Source organism: Protomyctophum parallelum (genome assembly GCF_964188405.1).
Source record: "Protomyctophum parallelum genome assembly, chromosome: 17".
In the NCBI taxonomy this organism is placed as follows: domain Eukaryota; kingdom Metazoa; phylum Chordata; class Actinopteri; order Myctophiformes; family Myctophidae; genus Protomyctophum; species Protomyctophum parallelum.
Genome location: NC_139719.1, coordinates 12,083,907 through 12,108,896, shown reverse-complemented (window position 1 = coordinate 12,108,896; position 24,990 = coordinate 12,083,907). Strand labels below are relative to the sequence as shown.

Here is a 24,990-nt window from a genome sequence, read left to right as displayed (position 1 = left end):
AAAATAATGGTTAAAGTGGTTAAAAGCTAAGGCGACACAGACACGTCCTCAGGTCTGAAGGAGTTAAAGTAGCCTGATCCTTAATTAATTACTCCAGCTCGTTCCTCCCCTCATCCAATTCTCATCTCTGATTATGCTCCCTCATTGCGTACAGCCCATCTCGTTAAACCAATTTAAGTCTTAATTCAAATGGCCAAATCCAATTTTGTAAGGTAACAATGTCTTGAAGCATGTCTGGCCCGGCAAGTCCTATCATATCATTGTGAATCGAGAGGCGTCAATTAGAAAATGGCAGTTCTGCGTCAAACTGCGAAGAGGTCTTTGACACAACACTAGACTAGTTTAGGACAGTGGTTCTCAAACACTTTCATGTCGAGGACCCCCAAATTCATATGTACGCCCCTTAGAAGATTTGTGGTTCAAATTTAGGTTCAAGGTTCGACTTTATTGTTTATTTTGGTACATAACAGTAAAACTTTTTTTTGTTTGGCTTCCTTACAGACAATGCAGCAGCATAGATTGGATAGCATAACATTCAAAACAACAAAAGCACAGCAAACAAAGGGATAGAATAAAGAGTGCCAGAAAGGGTAATCAAGGAGTCGAAAAATAGTAACACATGTACATGTGCATGTTTTCCCTGTAGTAGCAAAGTTAGGTAAACTTTTTTGTGAACAGCTTCACAGTAGGTTCCATATCATACTATAATTTACCGAATGTCTGAGTGTGTGTCTGTGTGTGTTTGTGTGTCTGTGTGTCTGTCAGAAACAGTGCCGTAACTCCTTACTGCCTGCACCAATCACTCCCACTTTTCACACAGGCATTGACCATATTCATATGGATGGCGTAACGAACCCTTTTTTCGATTTGACACATTAATGATTATTAATTAATTTATTAGTCAATTACAAACGCACCCGGGCGCAGACTTACATTAAGCAAGAACAAAAAAGCATGGGAATACATCACATAAAACATTTATCATGAAACATGCGTAAGCTAAGAAAGTAACAGTGGAATATCTATATAATGAAACTATACAACTATACATCTATACTACTATGCTATACATATGTACTATGACGTGCTATGACTTGACTACATACAATGCAATTATAGTGCTGTCTACATAACATGCTATAAGTCTGTATCAAATGCTATCTAAGTCTACAGAAATGCTATCTAAGGGGGTGGGGTAAGTGCTATGGGCCATGATGGAGTCTGAAAAGGTGGGTTTTCAGACTACGGCGGAAGATTGGGAGTGATGCTGCAGTTCTGACTGTAATGGGAAGTGCATTCCACAGTTTTGGAGCCAGAAGGGAGAAGAGTTTGGGACGTGTGGAGCGTCGTCCCGGCGTTTTTGGTACAGTACAGCACCGTTTAGTTTAAGAAGGTGCAATTTGAGGTGTATAGCCGACTAATCAAGTTTTTTCAAATCTTTCTGAAAATGGCACATGTATGAAATGGAATGAAATATTTTCAAGGGGGAGTGGTTTACCACGCTAGATGTATGGGGTTCAAGTGGCTAAACACATGCTATATTAACCCCTGTGGGGGTACTTTGAGACCCAATAGATTAGGAAACTGGGTAGGAAAGACAAACAATTTGTTCGCAGTTCGATATATCATTGCTTATATCAGTCACTTCCCTCATTTCCAAGCATTGTCGAGTTGAAATTTCTACCGTAGCCCCAAGCCAAGGCCTTATAAGGAGAGAGATTGTGACCTTGCGGTGACCCCTACCGCATTTCCTCCCAGCTAACGCAGCAAAAAATACGCCTCCACCACCCAAACCTTCAAACCTTCTCAGAATTCTGCTCACACTTGCACTGCATTGCAGGAAACTGCAGTGAGAGCACTCTTTCAAAGCCTTCCTTCTCCCTTTCCCCGCTCCCCCCCCCACCCCCCTCCCCCCCACACTGAAATCAAACTTCACCTCACAAAATAACATTAATAAGAATCCAACTCCTATTCCTTAATTGCATGCCTGCCCCTGGTGGGCACATCACTGTGACATCAGAGCCCACGGGAGACAGCCCACTCTTCTTACCCACAAAACCACACACACACGTGTGCACACGCAATGTAGCGCATCACTTGCCGTGCCGCGACATGAGCTTGTAGATATATATATATATATATATATATATATATATATATATATATATATATATTTATTTCTTTTTTGGCAAATATTTCTAATTTTAGGAGTCCTTGCTGTGTTGTACACAAGTCACTTTCTTGGTCTGTCAATTCCAGCTGTTCTCTTTAGATTAATTCAATACAATTATTTATTGAATGTCTTTATTTTTTTTAACCAATTATCTGACAAAGGTCACAATCAATAAAAGACAGTTTGTTCATAAGCTGGTCCAGCTGGCTCTGATTGGCTTCAATGCATTCCATCAAACATTTGGCTCCAGTTTGCCTCCCAGGCCAGTGTATGGTGTACAATGTTTCTGCTGCTTCTGACATAAACATATCTGTATATGTGCACGACATGAAACACAGTTGACGTCCATTTCTTTCTTCTTATTTTTTCACGATTTTGCAACTAATTTTTACACCCGGTGCCAATGTCATAGGCTTCCTTCAATGTATGAGGAGTGAGCTTCTTTTCACCTGACACAGGGGGGAGTTTCCCGGTTGGACGTAGTGCGTGCCGTGGAAGGAACACGTTATTCCATCCAGTTCCTTTCCCCTCCATCAGGCTCCCCAGCTGACCAGGGGGGGGGGGGGGGGCAGTATATAGGGACCAGAATTACTGCATCTTTTGAGGGTACCTACCTAACCTAGGGGACACGGGGAGAACATGCAAATTCCACACAGAAAGGCCCTTTCGCCAACCCCACCCAGGGTATGGGAACTGATGAGAATACGCCCACAGCATCCCCAGCAGGAATTGCACGCAGGGCCTTCTAGCTGTGAGGTGACTGCACCACCGTGCCCCCGTCCTACTGCGTTTCTGCATTTTGCTGAGAAATACTCCTATACATTATTTGATCATTAATAACCATGGGATCTATGTTCAAAATCAGTATATTGTTGTTTTAAGTGAGAGAGGATGAGAGGAACATACTTTGTATGTGGACATTGGATCTGTGAGTTGGTCGGGGCCCACAGATCGAACCAAGATGAGAGATATACTAGCAACATACTAGCGTCATGTCCAAGTGGTGTACTTGTACATGACGCTGCCTCACGCTACAGAAACAGGAGATGTGCTCCTGCCCTCATGGCTCGCCAAGGCTTACTTACTGGACGCCGTGCTGTGAGATAATGTCCTTCAGTTGTCGCACTGTCCTTGGTGTGTAGGGACTCTGCCAAATGGTGACTTAATGGTGCTGATAATATAGTCAAACACACCGGCTGGCTCCTATGCTGCAGTGTTAAAAACTCACTCAGTGCCACAGGACACCTAATGACGCCTCCCCCTTATCGGTGCTGGTGCATGTGTGTTAATGACACGTACGCGCTCACTCGCACGCATAACATCGGCGCTGTCGAAGTGGAAACCCTGCATGTCCAAAACCGTTCCTTTTAAAAAAAGAATAATGTAAATATTAACGATTTAGCGACAGCGACTCACCCGGGTAGTGTGTGTGTGTGCGCCACACTCTTGAATGACGAAGTAGCCAAACACAAATTTGGAATATGGAGATCCAAGGTTTCTGCCCGACAATATACTGTATGCATAGCACATATGCATAGCGAGCGAGCGAGCGCGCGCGCACGCATGCACGGCTGCACGCACACGTGCTCACGCACACACACACACACACACAACAATACACACATTGATGACATCACGATGAAGACAAAATCAGTTGAGCTGTTCCAGAGAGCAATTTCCATTAAAGCACCCATATGATATGAAAGCCTGATTGTTCAAAATTATGTGTGGGGATAGAAAACACATGGGAGCCCCAAAAATACAAAATAAATTGAAAAAGTAGAATTTTATGTCATAGCTCCTTTAACCTCTTTGCCTTTTTTATTTATACTATTTTGAAAAACATATTTAAATAGTTCAACTAGCCGATCTACATCAACACGTGAGCTTGTAGATCGGCTATTCAAAAATGTTTTTCAAAGACGTTTAGGGATAAGGCTTTTAGCACTGACGAAAATAAGGGCCCTATATGTCCATGAAGATTGAGGCACTCACACGTCTCAGACTTTTCTCTCTCCATCTCTCTCTCCCTGCGTTCATCATCATCCCTCCATCCCATCACCCCCCCCCCCCCTCTCCAGCTTGCATCTGCAGCCTGTTTGAATAATCAATCTCCATTTTGCGCCTCATCAGCCAGCCTGTAATAATTATGTATGGCTCGGTCATTTCCAATCGATCTTTCTGCTGGCGCCCTTGATTTATTTATGAAGGGGGGATCCGTGTTTCTTGTCAATACAGTGTATAACTAAAGACGTCAAAGGCTGAGCGCGCAGGCTGTGACATGACATGTATATACTGTGCTTGTGCCTGTGGCCATGGCTCCGTGCTATATGACATGACGCGTGTATAAGCTTGTGGAGGATGAGTGATGGATGGGGCGTGCATGCAGGGTTCAGAGCCTTTATGTCAAAACTGGTCGTTGGTAATGGTATATATTTAGGTTTGGCGGCTGTGGTCAAGCTACAAGGAGAGTAGGGGACTGAGAGCTCATTTGAAACGGAGTAATATAGTAAGAGATTGGCGACACTATAGCGATGACTCCCATTGTAACAATGAAATGCGGAAGTGCTCATTCTATCTCAATGGGATAGTTCCAGCCATAGGAGCAATGTTTGGAACTATAGCCCATAGGCACCCGCTTTGTGGCGAGATCAAAGTGTGTCGCTAGTTTGAAACATTGTGAGCCTCAATGCACGCTGGAATGAGAGATTCAGAGTACAGAGAGAGATTTACAGTATAGAAGATAGAGTGGCATCATGCATGATTGTGGAGAACAATAAAGTGTTTACAGGAAGTTCAAGGACCAGTTGAGCACAACAGCAGCAGGCTCTGAGGAAGACAAATGCTCCCGCGGCACCGCCTTCCCTCTCTGTCTCTCTCTCTCGCTCTCTCTCTCTCTCGCTCGCTCGCTCGCTCGCTCTCTGTCTCTCTCTCTCTCTCTCTCTCTCTCTCTCTCTCTCTCTCTCTCTCTCTCCCCCCTCCCTCCCTCCTCTGCAGCATTGTGAGGCTTACGGCCTCGGTCTGTTTGCTTTGAGCCTCCCATAATGCAGTTCCCCACAAAGACTCACACTACATAAAACACTTCTCTCCATATGGCCATTAACTGTGCCTGCATGTCGCCGGGCGGAAAACCTCGTAACTCTGTGCTTCAGCTTTTTCCTGTCTTTTCGTAAATTAAAGCCCTACTGCTTGTAAACGCTGCAGTCACATCAGCAACTTTATACGACCGATGCGTTGTGAGCTTGTAGATTTTTGAGTGGTGCCTAACTGCTCCAATGAACAGCTACTGCATGTGTGTCTGTCTTTCCCTATATGTAGGTCCGTCCGTTTGAGTATACGGACAGCTGCAATACCTCTGGATGACCTAAAGTGGCACTGTTGAGCAGCCTAAAGGGCAACAATACAGCTGTTGAGCTTCACACTGACAGCTATAACTATAACAATAGCACAGTACAGTACAGAGTAAAGTAGCTACATACACACACACACGCACGCACACACACACACACACACACACACACAGCCTGCACCGCTCAGTTCACACGGGTGTGATTGTTTTTTGTTGCTATTTTTGAACTCTTTCGTGGGTTTTAATATTCCATGGGTTTCCACACAACCACGATGATTTTTCTTTCACTCTCACTCACACACACACACACACACACACACACACACACACACACACACACACACATACATACACACACACACACACACACACACACACACACACACACACACACTCGCTCATGCCTCGCATCCTCTGGGCCTTTCTAAGCCACCGTTGAGGCCTGCAGTGAGACAGTGTAGCTGGGGTAATAAAACCCAGCCCTGGGCACTAGCCCTGGGTTACGTGCACCGAATAATAGGGCTGTTCTCACCTTCCTTCTCCCCAAGGCAAAAACAGCTCCCTACGGGCGGGGGTCAGGCCCGCTGGGTGCTGTGTCAGAGTCAAACACAAATACATGCACGCACGCACGCACACACACACACACACGCACACGCACACGCACACACACACACACACACATTTTGGATCACTGGTTTTCAACCTTTTTCATATCGAGGTCCATTTATTTATGTATTTATTTATTTATTCAGCATTTGAGCCACGGGCCATTTGATGAGATTTAGCCTCTCAGACCCAAAACTGTTTTTAGATATAGACCACACTGTATTCTGGCATTTAGCTGAGTGGTTTTATTTTATGGGAGACCTTACCCTTTCTTGAATAACCAACCCGTTTATCCGCTTGCATGCAGGAATTATTATTTCTATAACCTAATTCTGTAAGCCGAACCTTTTTATGGGGGGGGGGGGCTGGGCTCCCCCTATTGTTTTAAAGCACTTTACATAATCTCTTCTATACCATGCGCGGTAAGCCTCTGAAACCTGGAATGTTGAGCTGTTGCTTATTAGACAAACAATGATGTGTATTACAGTCGTTTATACGGGCGTTGTTGTTCGCTGAATCAAATTAGTTCCATTCAAAATTAGTTCCATTCTCAATTAGTGGTTTATTATACTTTGCTTTACGACTGTGTTTATTGACTAAAATAGCCAATCTTCAATTATTATAATACTGATATTTTTTTAAATGCAGATCAAGACTGTTTTACAACATTGTATTAAGTAAGGCTTAAGTGGCTAATCAGACTAATGGATTTAGTAGATTATGGAGGGAAAGAAAATTATTATTTAACTATATATTATATATATATATATATATATATATATATATATATATATATATATATAAAATGCCCCCCCCCCCTGCAGCAGCAATACCAGGTATTCAACGTACTACGTCACAATGTAAGCTTGTAGATCGGCTATTTTTGGAAAGAAATTGAACGTGGTTTGATCCTGGAGCGGACATCAGTCTCCATAAGTCTGCTCCGCTCCCATTATTAATAAGCAGCTTACAGTGGCCTGCCGGTTGAGACTCAGCCCAATTCTTCATGGGGTGAGATGGAGTGGTGTCACAGTACATTAGACCCGTGGTTTTCAGTCCTTTTCATATCCAGGTCCAGTATTTATTATGCATTTGAGCCACGGACCACCATTTGATGAGATTTAGCCTCTCAGACCCAAAACGTTGTGGGAAGGGGGGGGGGGGGGGGGGGGGGGGGGGGGGGGGGGGGGGGGGGGGGGGGGGGGGGGGGGGAATGTGTGTGTGGGGGGGTCAACATAACAATTATTCTACATTCTCTAATTGTGTAGACTTCTTGTAATACAGATGGTTTAACAGTAATTTAACGCTCAGGAGTTAAATATCTAATACGGGTCCATTTGGTTACCAACTCTCCCATCATTTAGCTGGAGACCACCACCTCAAGGACCACTGGTGGGCCCCGGGCCACTGGTTGAGAACCACTGGATTAGACTGCTGCAAAGTCTAAATTAGCCATAATGTTTTGTGTGTAAACCTTAAAGTCGTCGTCTCGTTCTTCTATCTGGGGGTAGCTTTGATCTCTCACTGTCTCTCCAGGTGTCTATACAGTATCTATATCCCTCCAATCCGTTCTTTTCTCAAACTAGATCTTTTTGTTCCTTTTTTTTTCAACAATGCATTGCATAATCAGAAGAGGCAGCATGTAGGTATCTTTAAAACGACAACGCACTTCCCTCCTGGCTGCATGAATCATTCTTTTTTTTTCTTCTCTTTATAGTTTTTCTTCTTCTTCTCTGGGCTCTGCTTTTTGATGTATTTTTCTGTTTAGTTTAAAAGCATTATGTGTTACTGAACACTGCTAATAGTTGCTTTACGAGTGTAGAAGATTTTCACTTTTTTATCATACTGTACCTGTAAGTACAGTACAGTATAAGCTATTGGTAAAATGGAAAATCTTGTTCATATTTTAAGTTTTGGTTTTTCGATTTTTTGTAGCAGTAGCATTTCTTTTAGATCTCTCTAACCATCTTCTTCTCAGTCTCATCCATAACGTTGTTTTGTTTTGTTTTTTCCAGCTGTAGTAATTGTAGTAATCTTCAATAGATACTTTTATTTTGTCAGTGTTTTGTCTGCTTGTAAAACATTTTGTTCCATCTTGTCCATCGTCCCTTTGCTGCCATTCCACACTCTCTCTGTCTATTACATGTGTTTATAGTTTGTAGCTGCATGTCTTCTTTTATGCACGTGGATGTGGCTTTAAGAGGCATTGGGAAGATTTAATATCATTCTTCTCTCTCTCTCTCCCCTTTTCCTCCTTTGTTTGTTTGTTTATTTCCCCCTCGTGTCTTTTCTCTCTGCAGGGGATGTTCTGTTTCAGATGGCCGAGGTCCACAGACAGATCCAGATCCAACTGGAGGAGATGGTGAGCACGGCGTTCAGTGTTGCAGAAGTGACGATGATGAGGATTTTACTTATTGTATAATGTGACTTCATCTTAATATGGTCTTCACATCACATAACTTACATGGAGGTATTTAAATAACCTACTCTCTGCTAATAAACACAACGCAATGATTTAGGGTCATATATTTCGCCAAGTCACCAATTTCACCGTAACACCGCCATGCTGGTTGACAGATGACGGTGGAAGCAAGGAGGCAGACATCAGAGTATTGGAATTCAGCTCTAGGGGTCTATCTATACTCTATACTACTCCCCTCCTCCTTTTTCCCTTTACACCAAATCCCACAGGTTGAGAACCAGTGTCCTAACAACAAGGCCCATTATTTATTCAGAATTTGAGCCACGGACCACCATTTGATGAGATTTAGCCCTTGCGGACCCCAATGTCCACATTTCCATGCTGTACTGATGTTGGTACCATTAGCAGAGATAACAGGCAAACGCTGATCAAAATAACAATCATGTAGACTTCTTGTAAATTAACTTAAGTAATGAAGATGTTTAACAATAATTTAACTCAAGAGTTAAAGATCTATAAGGGTCCATTTGGTTACCAACTGTCCATCATTCAGCTGGGGACCACCTGGAACCTCCTCAAGGACCACTGGTTGAAAACCGCTGTTAGAATGATGATAAAAACCCTCCCTGTGTTTACTGTACATGTACTGTACTGTACTGTACTGTACTGTACTGTACTGTACTGTACTGTACTGTACTGTACATGTAATCACTGAGACTCATCCAGCCCTGCTGGTCCTCATAGGAAGAGGAAAAGGACGTCTGTCTGGTGATTGGCTAATCTCGAATCAACACAGTACGCTGACACACAGACAATGGCCTTCAGCCCCCCCTGGCTTCCGAATGCGTTGTTCCTTTAGTCTGAAACCTCACCGATTCCCACATTTTCGTCACACAGCTGCAGCTGATAGAAGTTTAAGAAAATATTAAAACGGAGGCGATAAGAAAGTGGGGAAGGTCGTTCAGAGGGCTTTGATAATAACGGGTGCTTCACAGATCAGAAACATGTAAAGAGTTTTATTTATTTTTGTAGCTAGTGCAGTGACATTTCACCGCTAGCTGAACTCTGCCTTCTTAACGCATAAACAGGCCGACATTTGACTTTGGCACGAATATCTACCAGACATCCTTTGTGTGTGACATATCCGATATTCAAACTCATTAAAAAAACATACTTAATGCTTCGCACCTCGCACTAACTAAGTTTGAGTGCAAAGACTGCAAACCAACATGTGTGGTTTGGCAATTGTACATTAAACAGCTTCTTAAGGTCTATAGGTTCTCCTATTTATAGTTTCTTTTCATAGCGTTGCTTAAAGCCTTTTTTCCTGTGTGTCTTCTAGCTGAAGTCTTTTCACAATGAGCTGCTCACAGAACTGGAGAAGAAGGTGGAGCTGGATGCGCGCTATCTTAACGTGAGTGTGTGGTCCAAAACCAACAACTTTGTGCTTAGAGATACAGTGTGTGCTGTATGTATTGATGTACAGTGCAGTGACATCTGATCTGAACACCACCTTCCCATTAATCCGTGCTCGCGCTAAGAACATGGTACACAGCGTAGAGTGAGGCCAGACTACAGATATGGAGGGCTATCACTTCCTGGTCGGGCGGATGTGGCTCTTCTTCTTTTCTTATGTCGCACATTTCACTGGCACTAACCTCACGATAATGGTAACGGCATGGAATCGGTTAAATGTGACAGGGTAGTAGCAATCCCATAGCAACCCCTTTTGGTGAGTTAAACATTATGTTATAATTTAACTATTGAAAAATAGCAGATCTACAAGCTCATAGCGCGCGCTACGAGCTTGTAAAAATGTGGTGCAAATCTTTGAATATATATTCTTTCAAAGTGAATGTTTTTAACTCAGGTCTAAATGGGTTAAACTAGACAAATAAATACAAATTAGTCCTCAAGAATCCTACTGAAGCTATAAGCACCTAGACGTTTGAAATGTATCAAGGCCGAAACGAAAACCATCCGTTTGAATGCATTTTCACTCGCTGTTCTTTGATGATTACCAAGCTGTTGGATTACTCACCAGAGCAATATGTTGTTTTATCATTCTGTACATTGTAAATAGCTTATGATGTGCTTGTCCTGTTGGATGGGAATCTATATATAGAAGAAAGCAAGGACACCGATGAACGAGCACAGACTTGGCCAGACACCCGAAGATGCACATTATTATTCATTAACTACAGTGTATATCTTTATAAATGAGGCTAGACCGTAGTGGTGGAAAGTAGCTAGGTAAATGTTTATTAAGTACTTCAAATTTAAGTATTTAAAATTTCTACTCCACTACATCTTGGATCCAAATATTGTACTTTTGTATGTATTTGAAAACTTTAGTTACTGGTTACTTTGTAGATTTTGATTATATTACCCTATTGTTCTGAATATAAGACCCTATATACATTTTGGCCATTTTAAAATGGCCGATCTACAAGCTCACAATGTGTTGTGATGCGATACATTGTGAGCTTGTAGATCTGATATTTTCAAAAGATTTTCATACATTTGAAGACTTCAAATTGGACATTCTGCATAATGAGTACTTTTGGTACTTTTAAGTACATTTTGATGCCAATACTTTTGTACTTTTACATTTTTAATTCTGGACTTTTACTGGAGCATTTCTACATTGCCGTATTATATATACGGCAATATATATATATATATATATATATATATATATTATATATACTTATATATAAGTAAACAATGTGAATACTTTTTCCACCAGTGTGGCACAGAATTGAAGGGAAATATATCCATCAAATGTGTTATGTAACAGTGCCCACTCCAGCACTGCCCTGCAGGTTCTCTGAGTGTTCTGAAGAGAGGACCGTGTCACTGAAAGCCTCGATGCGACACTGCGTCTAACTTCGCCACCGCACCGGATAGCTCCCTCCCTCCAGGGAAAGCGTTAAGAGGGGATTATATGAGCCACGGTCTCATAAAATCATCGGCCAGAGACGGGACCGCACACTCTTGCCTTAATTTCCCAACGGTTCATCTTCTCAGACCTAACCGCCACAGTAGAGTTACATAAATGACTTTCCTCCTCTGCTGCTCCATGAATTATGACTCATTTGATGAAAACCAGAGGAGTTTTGTTAAGTCATTTCAGTGGACGAGCTAAGATCAGGATCTTTGGATCGGCTCCAGGGGCGTTCTCTTCGTGCAGTCGGCCTTAGAAAGGTCATGCTTTGTGATAATGTGGAAGACGATATATCGCTGCGATGATTGGCCTATCAAATGAAAATAAAGTGGATTGTCATTCTGGGCTCAGATTTTTCTTTTTTTAAACACACATGCAGGCATGTCCGTCTGCTTTATTTCAGTAAATAACCACGCCTCATGTCTGCCTTTTGTCATCGCAAGTAAAAAAAAGAAAAGATTTGAGTGGGAAAGAGGCAACATTGCTTTACACAAAGTAGATGGAAGTAGTGTTGATTTTTACAGCAAATTTTGATTTAGTTTTAGTCACCTGAAATGTTAGTGTTAGTCTAGTTTTAGTCGACTAAATATCATAAGATTTTAGACCAAATCTACAGTTGATTGTAGACTAAAATGTATGTTGGCTACCTTGATGGCGTCGTAATGGCTGATTTTACACTTGTTTGCATGCTGAAAATAGCAGATCTACAAGTTCACAACACGTGTTGTTAGCTTGTAGATCTTAAGTAGTCTTTATTTCGTTTTCCTCTGTGAAAAAAGGTAGTCGACGAACAGTCATTATGGTTTTGGTCGACGAAATCGCCACCAGTGTGAATGGGTGAATGCAATGCACATAATCGTGAAGCTCTTTGGATAAAAAGGTAGCTGAATAAAGACATGATCAAAGCACTGCGACTGACTCTGTGCCGCCCCCCCTCAGGCCGCGCTGAAGAAGTACCAGATGGAACACAGGAGCAAAGGGGAGAGTCTAGAGAAGTGCCAGGCAGAGTTGAAGAAACTGCGCCGGAAGAGCCAAGGTAGCAAACACCCCTCCAAGTATGGAGACAAGGAGATGCAGGTCAGTTGTGTGTGTGTGTGTGTGTGTGTGTGTGTGTGTGTGTGTGTGTGTGTGTGTGTGTGTGTGTGTGTGTGTGTGTGTGTGTGTGTGTGTGTGTGTGTGTGTGTGTGTGTGTGTGTGTGTGTGTGTGTGTGTGTGTGTGTGCGTACACTTATATGGAAGTCTTTTGTTGGTTTGGTGCATGTATACTACTGTATGTGCCGCTGGTGTCTGTGTGAGGAGGACATGTTTTAAAGGGATTGTGACATTAAAAAAAAGGTTTTGGAATTGTTCTTATTTTTTTTAGGTTTTCTAATCTCAATTGCACCCAAAAAACATGAACTTTTAACATTCAGTAGATTTTCTGTGATCTGGGGTTTTCTGGCTCAAACAGGTGCTCTGATTTTCCTGCTGTTTGTGATGTAAGATCCTGCAAATCCCATATATGTCAATGGGATTTGCCAGCAGATGTCACTGTTTTCACTGTGTTGCCTGTTTTCATTGTAGCTCAAAAGGCTTCCAAACCCCAAAGAAAACTTCAGACCACAGAAAATCCACTGAATGTTCAAAGTTCAGGTTTTTTGGGTGTAATTGAGGTCATAAAACCTAAAAGAAAAAAGAAAAAGAAATTAAAATGAATGTCATAAAACCTTTAAACTATACTTGCAGATGTCAGAATTTTATTGAGACGATGGATGGCCCTTTGATATGCCGCATCTCGTTTTAGAGGGGGGTCCTATATAGCCTACATAAGTAAAACATTGACATAGTGCTCATATACAATTTGTATACAAAAACACATAGGTGAAACATTACATACGTATACAGTACAAATACACACGTACTGTCAGTGCCGTTTAGGCCACTAAGCAGCTCCACTGGAGCAGTTGGGGGTTCAGTGCCTTGCTCAAGGGCACTTCAGCGGTGTTGGGTGAGTGATGACCAATCACTTCCCAACCCAGATTTTTCCTGCCCGTCCTGGGAATCGAACCGGCAACCTTTTGGCAACAAGGGCGCTCCTCTAACCCTTAGGCCACCGCTGACCACAAATACATTGTTTTCATCGATGGCCGTGCAAACATAAACATAAACTAAAACAAGGATAACAAGGTATCCAAAAATAACCTGTGGCATGTCTTCTTTCATTTGTCCACATCAATAATTCTTTGCAAAGGTCACGGTCATTAAAATAAATTATGTTTTTGTTCATGCCTCGTCTACTCGACTCCCATACATTCCAGTGCATTCTGTCAACTTCAGGTCCAGAGCTTTGTCACACTTGGGCTGATGACTTTGGCTCCCGATACCTGCCAGGGGCTGCCATTAGACGGGCCCCGTGATTAAGTAACCGGACATGTCGTAACTCTGTCGGACTCGTAATTCAATGGCTCTGGGTACGGTTAGCTTGCTCACCATCTTCCACCCACCCACCCAGATGGTTGAAACATCAGCTGATCGGCCCATAATATTTCATGGGGAGACAGTCCGAAGCCTACCTCTCTCTCTCTCTCTCTCTCTTTGTGGTCCAACGAGGCCAGCTGGCAGTGGTGGAAAAAGTATTTGCTATTTTTTACTTAAGTAAAAGTATCTACTGCAATGCAGATGTACTGTCTGTGTCACAAGTAGAAGTCAAAATGTACTTGAGTAAAAGTGCATCAAAATGTACTTAAAGTACAAGGGATAGTCCCTTGATTTGCATCAACTCGTTTTCAAGATGGTCCCCAAAGTACAAGATGTCCCATTTCAAGTTTTCAAATGGCTGAAGTGTTTAATGTATGTTTTGTAATTATAATCAAATTCATTAGTAACTAGTTTTCAAATCAATGTGGTGGAGTAAAAGTAGTACAATATGTGTCTCTTGAGAAGTAGTGGGGTAGAAGTAAAAGTACTGGAAATTGGAAATACTCAAGTCAAGTACAAATACCTCAACATTTTCCTAAAGTACAGTACTAAGTAAATGTACTTAGTTAGTTTCCACCACTGCCAGCTGATCAGAAATGAATGTTCATAGCATGGCATAATGATAATAATGATCCTGCTGGCCACAGTCCGTACAGATGGTATAACGTACAGAGCTAATGCTACAGAGGAGCAAATTAACCCATTCTGACCTGAGATCAGATTCATACAAGGTTTCCGCCGGACACACACTGGTCTGACGAACCCATTCTGACCTGAGATCAGATTCTAGAAATGTCAGTCGTTCTTCGATTTTTTTCAAAAATAGCAGACCTACAAGCTCGTATCGCGCCACTCGGTGGCTTGTAGATCTGCTATTTTTAAATAGCTAAAGCATAACATGATGCTGACACCAAAATGGGTGCCCGGTCAGAATGGGTTAAGCTCATCACCGTCACCATCCTATTGTCTTAACCCATTTAGGCCTGACGTCGAAATAAATAAAAAAGGTCTTCTGAAAGAATATATATTCAAATATTTGTGCCGCATTTTCACGATTTTTCAAAAATAGCAGACCTACAAGCTCGTAAGCACGCCACTCGGTGAGCTTGTAGATGTGCTATTTTTCAATAGCTAAAGTATAACCTAATGCTTCGTTAAAACACCAAAAGGGGTTCCCGCCCAGAATGGTTAAGTCCTGACTATGAGGATTTATTTATGTTTTTTATTAAAGAATAAAAACACTGCTTCATGTCTGGTCGCGTCTAGATGTCTCCGTTACCAGTTTTTTGTATAACTAGAGCGGTGCCCATTGGAGCCTCTACAGCGGTGCCCACTGGGCACTGCTGTACTTGGAACGATGCAAGTTGGAGAATGAAGGCCCCACCCTGATATGTCTGTGTCCCTTTTATGCCCATACATGGAGTTCTTTGTCAGGCATGCCCAATATGGAGTCCATGCAGACATCAGAATGATGTCAGAACAGGGCAGCTCCATATATGGACACTGGGCAGGGACCCTGTACAGAACCCGGCCGGGCAGAGGCCTTTCGTGCCGGTTCTGGACAACCGTGGGTCCGACCGACGCGACACCGGGCACTGCACTCCTTGTGAGGTTGTGGAACGCGTGTGCATTTATAGTTGGATGATTTGAGCTTCAGTACAGTTGGTATGACTTTTAAACATGATGATGTTTGCCAATGACATGATGAGCTGATGGGATGGGCATAGTCCACAACAGGCAGAAAGTCTAGAGAATCTCGGCCCCTTTTACGCGAGAACGGTTTTGATTAGAACGGCAAAATAAAGTATTGTTTGCATGGGTCCGTTTAGACGACAACAGCGTTTTTGGGGGTTGAAAAGAGATTTCCAGAGTGGAAATCTCTGAAAACGCTCCGCCTGGCGTCTTCATGTAAACGGGCAAAACTATATGAATTCGCAAAACGTGTGACATCATGGCTCCTGTTTATTACTGTACATACTGTACAGAGCCGTAGGCGATATTTGGAGTTCCGCTGCATTGGTGAATTTAACCATGATGTAAACAAACAGCCTTGTTGTGATAGGAAGTAGAACGGAAGTGGTTCTATTACGCATGCGTGCCTGGTCGACACACTACAGCGGTTGTGTCTCCGTGTAAAGGCTGAATAAAGAATGAAAACACACCAGGACTTTGCCGTTTTATCTGGAGACCGTTGTCGTGTAAAAGTTGCCTTAGACCAGAATCTAGACCAGAGTCTCTAGATCACTCTACAACAGGCAGAAGCTAGAAGCAAAGCAAAATAATGGTCTGCAGTTTTTCACCCAAAGGAAAAACTGTCGACAAGACACTTAACATGCTTTTTTTTTTTTCATTCCCCCATCATCCCTCCTCATTATCATATAATTTGCTCATTTGCTGTACTTCTGCAGCTTTATGTAACATGTTGATGGAAGTGGATAACTAAACTAGGACAGCGGGGGAAGTGGGCTGAGGCGATTGCGTACAGCAATTCCTCCCGTATTATACATTACATACAGGTACTCTGCTGCTGGTAATGACTCTGACGGAGCGGAGGCGTAAACCGACTGCGTGTGCCTCCCTGATGCCCTCGCCTGTAGGTTGGGAAGTGACCAACAGTGGGTGAACCTCCTTATACAACACAGCGAGATGCTTGTTATGTGCTATAATAACGCGCTGTCCTCCTGCTTTCATCCGTCTTTCACCCCTGCAGCGAGAGACAGTTGTTACATACAGTATTGTAGTTGTTATCGGGGGCCAGAAACTGCACATGTCTCAACTGTTTGTAGTTGTAGTTTGTTTTTGTTTTATCAGCAACTTTTCAGAATTCAAATTCAAAAGTAGCAGATCGTGCAAAGCTCCGCCGCATTGCGACACGTTTTGCCCGACAGCAACGATATAGACCTACTGTAGATGCAGTATACTATTACTGCACAGACCCTTATGGCGTCTTACAGCGTGTCCTCTTATTCTGTCGTCGTAGAATTCAGTGTATAACATGTATAATATTAAAACATACAATATGGAATAAGCTTGTGTAATGTAATCTCAGTTAGCCATTTCAGGGTGGCTAAAATTGCATGGCTCTTACGCCTGATTTTAGCTGAATTCTTATAGAGGCCATCTGGGATTCTGAAGATCCCGCGTTCACCCCCCGGCCCCAGTCTTTGTGCCGAAGTGTCCCTTTGCAAAGACATTAAGCCATAAATCCTCCCTGGGTGCTGGATTAATAGCTACTTTCGGCTGTTTTGAGCAGACACTAAGGCACAACCAAGTATAAAATAAATCCAGGTTTACATTGAGTGAGGCTGTGGAAAGGCTCGACCAGCCAATGCTCCAAAAAGTCCATGTATCCCCTGACACAGACAGGGAGAGAGGGAGAGAGGGAAGCCTGTCCTCTTGAATGTAATGTAGTAGAACCTTCCTCATGTGTCTGCTGCTGTTCTCCTCTGTTCAGATGAACGGTTTCTAAAAAGCTGTCCAGACTATAGCAGCATGTGTGCGTGCGGCAATGTGTTAACTTTGTGTTTTTCCTAGTCTCTTGCAGTGCCATGTGTATTAGATGCAGAGTGGTAGTGTGGTAGTGTGTGGGGGAAGCCAGGTCCCCGCTGCGCGTCATATGGGACCTAATGGGAACTAGAGCTTGGCAGGAACAGGTGACATCGGTACTAAGCCAAAGAACAAAGCCATATTCAATATTCTCTCTCTGTGTGTGCGTGTGTGTGCTTTACAGTATATACAGTTCTACTTTAGTATGTAATTAGTATGTAAATAAATTCCATATTTAATGAACCACATTAGCATTTAACCTGTATGTTCTGTGCGATCTGGTAGTACTGTATATCTTTGGTAGTGTTGACATGCAACCATCCACAAAATAAAATATTTTGAAGAAAACTTATGTATTTATTTATATTTATTGAATTCGAAAACCGCGACACGCTGTCAGGCTGGCCTGGCATTGAGTGCCATTGCGGCCAGTCGTGGAATTCCATATTTGGGCAAGATCAACGCAGAAACATTTTCCGTCGCCGGCATGTCCCTTTTCTGCAACACTGCTGCTCTACTCCTGAAGCCCACTAGAGCAGTCCCAGCCATGCTCTCCGCTCATCACGGGCGGAGAGAGGGCCTTCGCCGCGGGGGCGGACATCAAAGAGATGAGGAGTGTTACAGCGGGAACTTCCTCGCTCACTGGAACGCCGTGTCCGTGTAATTAAATACTTAGTCTCTCTTTAGCAAAAACATAAGAGTAACTAAAATGAATTGGAAAGCCAGCCAATGTTGCAGGAAATGTAGGAATTGAGATTGCGTAGGTGTCTGAATCTAGAGCGCAATCTTTTCGATGAATTGTGCAGCACTACTTAATTATGTCTGGCTGTGGGACTAAAACACCAACACATACTAACTATACCTGGGGTGGCAGTGGCTCAGGGGTTGAGTCACCGGTAGAACGGCGAGATGGGAAAACCGTGAAGGTTCCCATTTCGACCCCGGACCCCCCCGGAGTTGGTGTCGAAGTGTCCTTGAGCAAGACGCTGAACCCCGTATTGCTCCCGATGTGCAGGTTGGTGCCTTGCATGGTTTCCTCCGCCGTGTGTGTGTGTGTGTGTGTGTGTGTGTGTGTGTGTGTGTGTGTGTGTGTGTGTGTGTGTGTGTGGGTGAATGGGTGAATGGGTGAAGTGGGCGGTCGTGTATGTGCTTTACAAGTCAGGGACGAGGTATAGTCTTGGGGACCGCAGGCGTTTTGTACTCAAAGGGACGAGGTGACTCAGACGTTATCTCTTTCTCTCTGATAGAATCTACTACGGCCGGGCGATATAGCCAGTGGTGGAAGTATATATTTTGTAGTAGCCTACTTGAGTAAAAGTATCAATACTGCAATATAGAAGTACTCTTCTTACAAGTAAATGTCCGTAATTAAATATTAACTTAAAAGTATGAAAGTATTGGTATCAAAATGTACTTAAAGTACAAATGTAAAAGTACGCGTTATGCATAATGTACCATTTCAAGTTTTAAAATGTATGAAAATCTTTTGAAAATAGCAGATCTACAAGCTCTTAATTCTGCAGGCCATAAAGTACACACCTTCCCTATGTCACTGATCACATGACCTCAAGTTCTAGACCTCCAGTTCTAGTAGCGGTTTCAGATGTTATCAGATGATGTCATCTCCGTCATCAGCTCTTATCAAGACCATGCATGCAGGTGGATCTAGGTTACACAGAAGGGGGGACTTGTATTCTTTCCATACAACAACTCTTAACCCATTCTGACCTGAGATCAGATTCCTACGAGGTTTCCACTGGACACAAGCTGGTCTGACGAACCCATTCTGACCTGAGACCAGATTCTAAAAATGTCAGTCGTTCTTCGATTTCTTTTCAAAAATAGCAGACCTACAAGCTCGTATATGAGCTTGTAGATCTGCTATTTTTCAACAGCTAAAGCATAACATGATGCCAACACCAAAATGGGTGCCCGGTCGGGTTAAAGTATAAGTTCAATGTTTAAATTGAGCAGTATTCCCCTTTCTAAGTCTTATTTTATCACTTTAAATAGCACTAACGCCATCCCACTGTGCGAGGAAATGGAGCACACTGTAAATGGAACCGAATGGACCCACAATAACAAAGAAAATCACAATTATCATGTCTTCATGGGGCCTACCGAAAGTGAGACACACCTGCTGTGTGCGTGTGTGCGTGACTGCCCACGCGTTTGCGTGCGTGCATGCGTGTGGGAAGCATGTGTCACTCTTCACACGTGAAACACAACATGGAGGGCGTTTACGCCTTCACACACACCCTCTCCATTTACCTTCCCGTTCACTAGTAAGAGACCACACCGTGTTTGACGCTAATTTGTTTACTTACAGTAGTCAGATGGTGGCATCAGAGGAAATTCTCGCACATCAGAGGTGTGTGTGTGTGTGTGTGTGTGTGTGTGTGTGTGTGTGCGCGACAGACAGACAGACAGACAGACAGACACTCTTTTGCGAGGAGCCCAGGAGGTATGGTGGTGATTCGGTAGGAACGAAAGAAAAGCTATCCTGGTCCACTCTAGCAGTTTCGGATGTTATCAGATGATTTATTAGCCGTCATCAGCCCTTATCAACCGTGCCATGGAGACAATATGGACATTTCCTACATATTGACGATGTTGTTGTCCGATGTCTCGCTCGCCTCATTTGCATGCTCCATTGCTTGTCTATGTTGGTGCACGACTGCACGTGACACAGTCGTACGATGAAGCATGAATTAAGCATTAAGAGTGCAGTGATACGATCCAAACATGCAACACAAGAACAATGTAGATCTAAACATACAACACAGGAACAATGTAGATCTAAACATACAACACAGGAACAATGTAGATCTAAACATACAACACAGGAACAATGTAGATCTAAACATACAACACAGGAACACGTGTAGATTTGCTGTGCTGGAGTAGGGAAATAAAATATGTGTAACCAGGAATTGAGTATATCTTTCCATTCAACTTTTCACACTGTTCTTCCTTGCTCTTTGTATGCAACGCACACACACACACACACACTCGTTTTCTGCAAACGACCCAATTCTTGTTCCTATGTTAATGTGTCGGTTTGATTAAAGTGTTTTTTCAGAAGAGTTTGAAGAATGACTCAGTCATAATTACCAGCTGCAGAAAGCCCTGGTTTCTGAACATCTATAATCGGTGTGTGCGCCACAGCCTCTGCCTCAGCTCACGGCTTCACGTTGCGGCAGAGCATGGTTGTATGTCTCCCATTGGCTTAGAGGCAGCCTAGAAGCAGCCAATTAGGAAAAAGTGACGACTGCGGTCCGTAGTAGGGGTAGATCAACATGTTGTCCAGTCGCTTTTCAAGGAGCTGGCAAAAAGCTATCTCCCATATTTAACATTATGCATATACCTTTATCTTTGACTTGACGTGTAACTACCTGTCAGTGGGGGAGTGTTGGCTGGGAGGAGGAGTAGGACTCCCCACTGACAGGTAGTTACCCCCCCCCCCCCCCCCCCCCACCACTCCCCACTCACAGGTTGGGAGCGTTGTCCCAGCGTTTTTCGTGAAGGTACGTCCAGCTTCCTTGCGCTGGCTGATCTGAGCACGGGAGGATTCGCAGGGTTCGATCAGACTTGCACGATATGAGCAGGCTAGTTCATATACATGTACAGTATAATTAGCACCTCATTGATGATGAATTAATGATGACACTCGCACATGAAGTCATCATGAATTTATCATGACCTCCTCATTAATTCCTGGTCCTCAGCATTAACTAATGGTGAAGTCACTCTATGGCTTAACCAAGTGTAATATATCATTGGTTAGGGACGTTATTAGACAGCTCCACTTCTCTGCTCATATGAGGGTCAGTCTCTAAACCAGCGGTTCCACTTCTCTGCTCATATGAGGGTCAGTCTCTAAACCAGCGGTTCCACTTCTCTGCTCATAGGAGGGTCAGTCTCTAAACCAGTGGTTCTCTGCTCATAGGAGGGTCAGTCTCTAAACCAGTGGTTCTCTGCTCATAGGAGGGTCAGTCTCTAAACCAGTGGTTCCACTTCTCTGCTCATATGAGGGTCAGTCTCTAAACCAGCGGTTTCACTTCTCTGCTCATAGGAGGGTCAGTCTCTAAACCAGTGGTTCTCTGCTCATGGGAGGGTCAGTCTCTAAACCAGTGGTTCTCTGCTCATAGGAGGGTCAGTCTCTAAACCAGTGGTTCTCTGCTCATAGGACGGTCAGTCTCTAAGGTGTCAGGACCCACATTAGAATATATATGGAAAGGACCCCCATAAGAGCAGGTGTTCAGGCCTGGGCCGTGGCTCAGCGGTCCAGGCACCTTGGCCGGTAGTCCAAGTCTGGCAGTGTGCCGCGGGTTCGACTCCCGATCCCGACGGCCTTTACTGCATGTCACTCCCCCATCTCTCTCCCCCATTTCCTGTCAGCCTACTGTCTGTCCCTTTTATACAAAAAATATAAAATAAAGGCGAAAGCCGCAAAAAAAAAACATAAAAAAAACTGCTCTAGCAGTGATTTTCATTTCAAGGCCTCGCTCAATGGCATTTCTATCTCTGGGACCCCGATGCATATTGTAAAATCAAAGTTAATTTAACTCTGAGAGTGTACAAATGGAACCAAATGGTCCCGCTATAGGTCCATTTGGTTCCATTTGTACACTCTGAGTTACAGACCCATACGGGTCCATTTGGTTCCTAATTATCATATTGATGGGGACCCCCTGGAACTCTCTCAAGGACCCCAAACTACCAGTAGGGTAGTGCGGCTTCAACGTTTCCCAGGCACTCTGGGAGCTTGTGTATGCCACACATACTGCATCCTGCATATCTGAGAGCGATCACCACACATGCGTATACACATAATGCAGGCGGTGTGTGAGGCTGCGGCATATTAAAAAGAAACGGACTCTAATGTATTGCATAATCAGTGCTTCTCAAGCCTTATCATTTCCAGGGCCCCCAGTTTGATATGCATTCATCACGTACCCCCATTGAATGCATTTTTTTTAAACGCTACAGTATGCCTCCCTAAAATCCTCTAGTGTATAAATGGACCCGTAAGGAAATGTAAAACATGTGATCCCAATGTAGCTATTATTTGTCTCTTGTTAATAGTTTTCATCAATTAAATATTTATTATAAATCCCACAGACAGACTTTCACGCTTACACCATGGTGTTTTTTTTTCCTTCAAAAACAAACCGATCTACTCACAATGCATTAAATCATGACGTGTTGTGAGTCTGCGTTTTAATCACGACACGTTGTGAGTTTGTAGATCGGCTTTATCTATCTTAGAATATTGTAGGCGTGTGAATTTGAAGTCGGTGGGTTCTTGAGTTACATGCATTACAGCCGTACAGACAGAAACATGGTGCATTTATATAGATAGATAGATGGCATTTCTCAGCATAAGGGCCTAATCGCAATTATTTGAGATAATCACAATTATTTTTCCATAATCGTCAATCGTTTCCATGTAGGAAAATGTCCAAACATTTTATATATATTTTTAAAAATAGCAGAAATAGCAGACCTACAGTACAAGCGTACAACACGTCACTTTGTGACTTGTTGTAGATCAACTATTTCAACTATATAAATGTGAGAGTGATTTCCTTGTATATTTAAGTTATATTTGTCACTGCATTTCTAAACTAGATGCACATGCAGCAATATGTTTTTACTTTTACCTGTCAGCTTGTTGTGATATGTACATTTGGGAGCCAGTCAGCCAGAGGCTATGTACTGTGTGTGTGTGTGTGTGTGTGTGTGTGTGTGTGTGTGTGTGTGTGTGTGTGTGTGTGTGTGTGTGTGTGTGTGTGTGTGTGTGTGTGTGTGTGTGTGTGTGTGTGTGTGTGTGTGTGTGTGTGTGTGTGTGTGTGTGTGTGTGTGTGTGTGTGTGTGTGTGTGTGTGTGTGTGTGTGTGTGTGTGTGTGTGTGTGTGTGTGTGTGTGTGTTCGGCGATCAGCAGGAGTCAAGACTTGTCTGACAGCTTCTCCTATTTGGCTCGTTGTACGTTGCCATGTCAGCTTATTATCAGCGACATCCGGCTTGTTTTTCCTGTACGTTGCTGGTAAATATTGGTAGTTGCGGGCTGTTTTCGGTTGTTTTTTGGTCTTGTAAACAACAAAACACACAAACGTACTGCAGAGCAGACATCCTATTGATTTTCTCCCAACTCACTGTTCATTTGCATAAAGCAGAGAACTGATAGACACAAACATGCACGTCTGTACTGTACTGTACTGTACACACTACTAGGCTACACACTAACATTCTTAAGTCTTAACAATCTAAACCCTGTACTTAGTTTACACTTGACAGATGACTTATTTTAATCATTTAATCCCTAAATACAACAGTGGTTCCCAAACTTTTTAGCTCAAGAGCCAAAAGAGTTTGTCTGTTTGTCTATCAGCTATTCTTTACTAGCAGCTACTTTTTCATTTTATTTTTAATTTATGGAATACTTTTCATTCTTTTTATTTTAATTGTGCTTAATTAATAAAGTTTTTTCTTTTATTTATTTTTAATTGTGCTTAATTAAAAAAAAAAAAAAAACTATAAAACTTAAATCTTAAGTATCTCCCTTTGCGCCATTATCTCTTCATTGATAACATCTCCAGATCTGCAATTTTTTGCTGAATGTTTACTTTGCTCCTAGAATAGGAACAACTCTGAAAGTGTGGAAATGTAGCCTAACCAAATGGACCTGTGTGGTCGAGTTACACAAACATCTTTCCACACATGGACAAATTCTCTCTCCACTAGTCCATAGTCCAGTCTCTGTATATTGACACCTTGTTAATGGTAGCCTAGCCTTGCAGCAGGCTCCTCTAGCTCCACTCGACCCAGCCTTCCTGCGGTGAAAAGAATCACCTGTGTGTTTTTGAACGCTACCTGATCCCCCGTCTGTTGACCTCATGAGGGATTCAGAGCGGGACGGAGATCTTCAACCACACGTTTGGACAGAAGGAGAGCCACGGTGCTAACGACGCACGCGTCTGTCGTTTGCGTGGGATGGTTTATATACTTTATCATAGGCTATGGTGCCGGGAGCCAAAAATAGCCGGCATACAACGGTTGTGGATGCGACGTGTTGTGAGTTCTGCTGTTTTCGGCGTGTAACACCGTCGTTGTACAGAAGAGTTTGGATTAGACAGGTTGCCCGTTCCCAAATTGAATTGCCGGATTTTGGAAAATGAGTCTCTGTTCCTTATTTGGGATTTGACATTGGCCTTGTTGGCCCCTGCCCAATGAGAATGTGTGTGTGACCCAATTTCATGAACCAAAAACTATTGTTTGGTTCCGGTTTTTCGGCACCACTTTGTTTTGGTTCCCCCAATCCCCATTTAAATGCTGAATCGAGTATAACTGGTACTAGTTTAGTCTCGCCCAATGTGGGAAAGTCTCGCCAGTCCCTACGAGTTGGAATAGAAGATGGACATACCAAACAAACTACCATATTCCTATAAGCTCAACTACGCCTCAGCACAGGTTTTATTGGGTGGGCC

General features: G+C 43.0%; 1 protein-coding gene across 1 annotated transcript in view; it reads left to right on the top strand.

Annotated features, from left to right (window-relative positions):
• Positions 1 to 24,990, top strand: part of baiap2b (BAR/IMD domain containing adaptor protein 2b) — an 83,330-nt gene that overhangs the window by 42,010 nt on the left and 16,330 nt on the right. Inside the window, exons 4-6 of the mRNA XM_083788259.1 lie at positions 8,429 to 8,490; positions 9,893 to 9,964; positions 12,437 to 12,574. Coding sequence (XP_083644385.1) covers positions 8,429 to 8,490; positions 9,893 to 9,964; positions 12,437 to 12,574 — 272 coding nt within the window. The remainder of the gene's footprint in view (positions 1 to 8,428; positions 8,491 to 9,892; positions 9,965 to 12,436; positions 12,575 to 24,990) is intronic.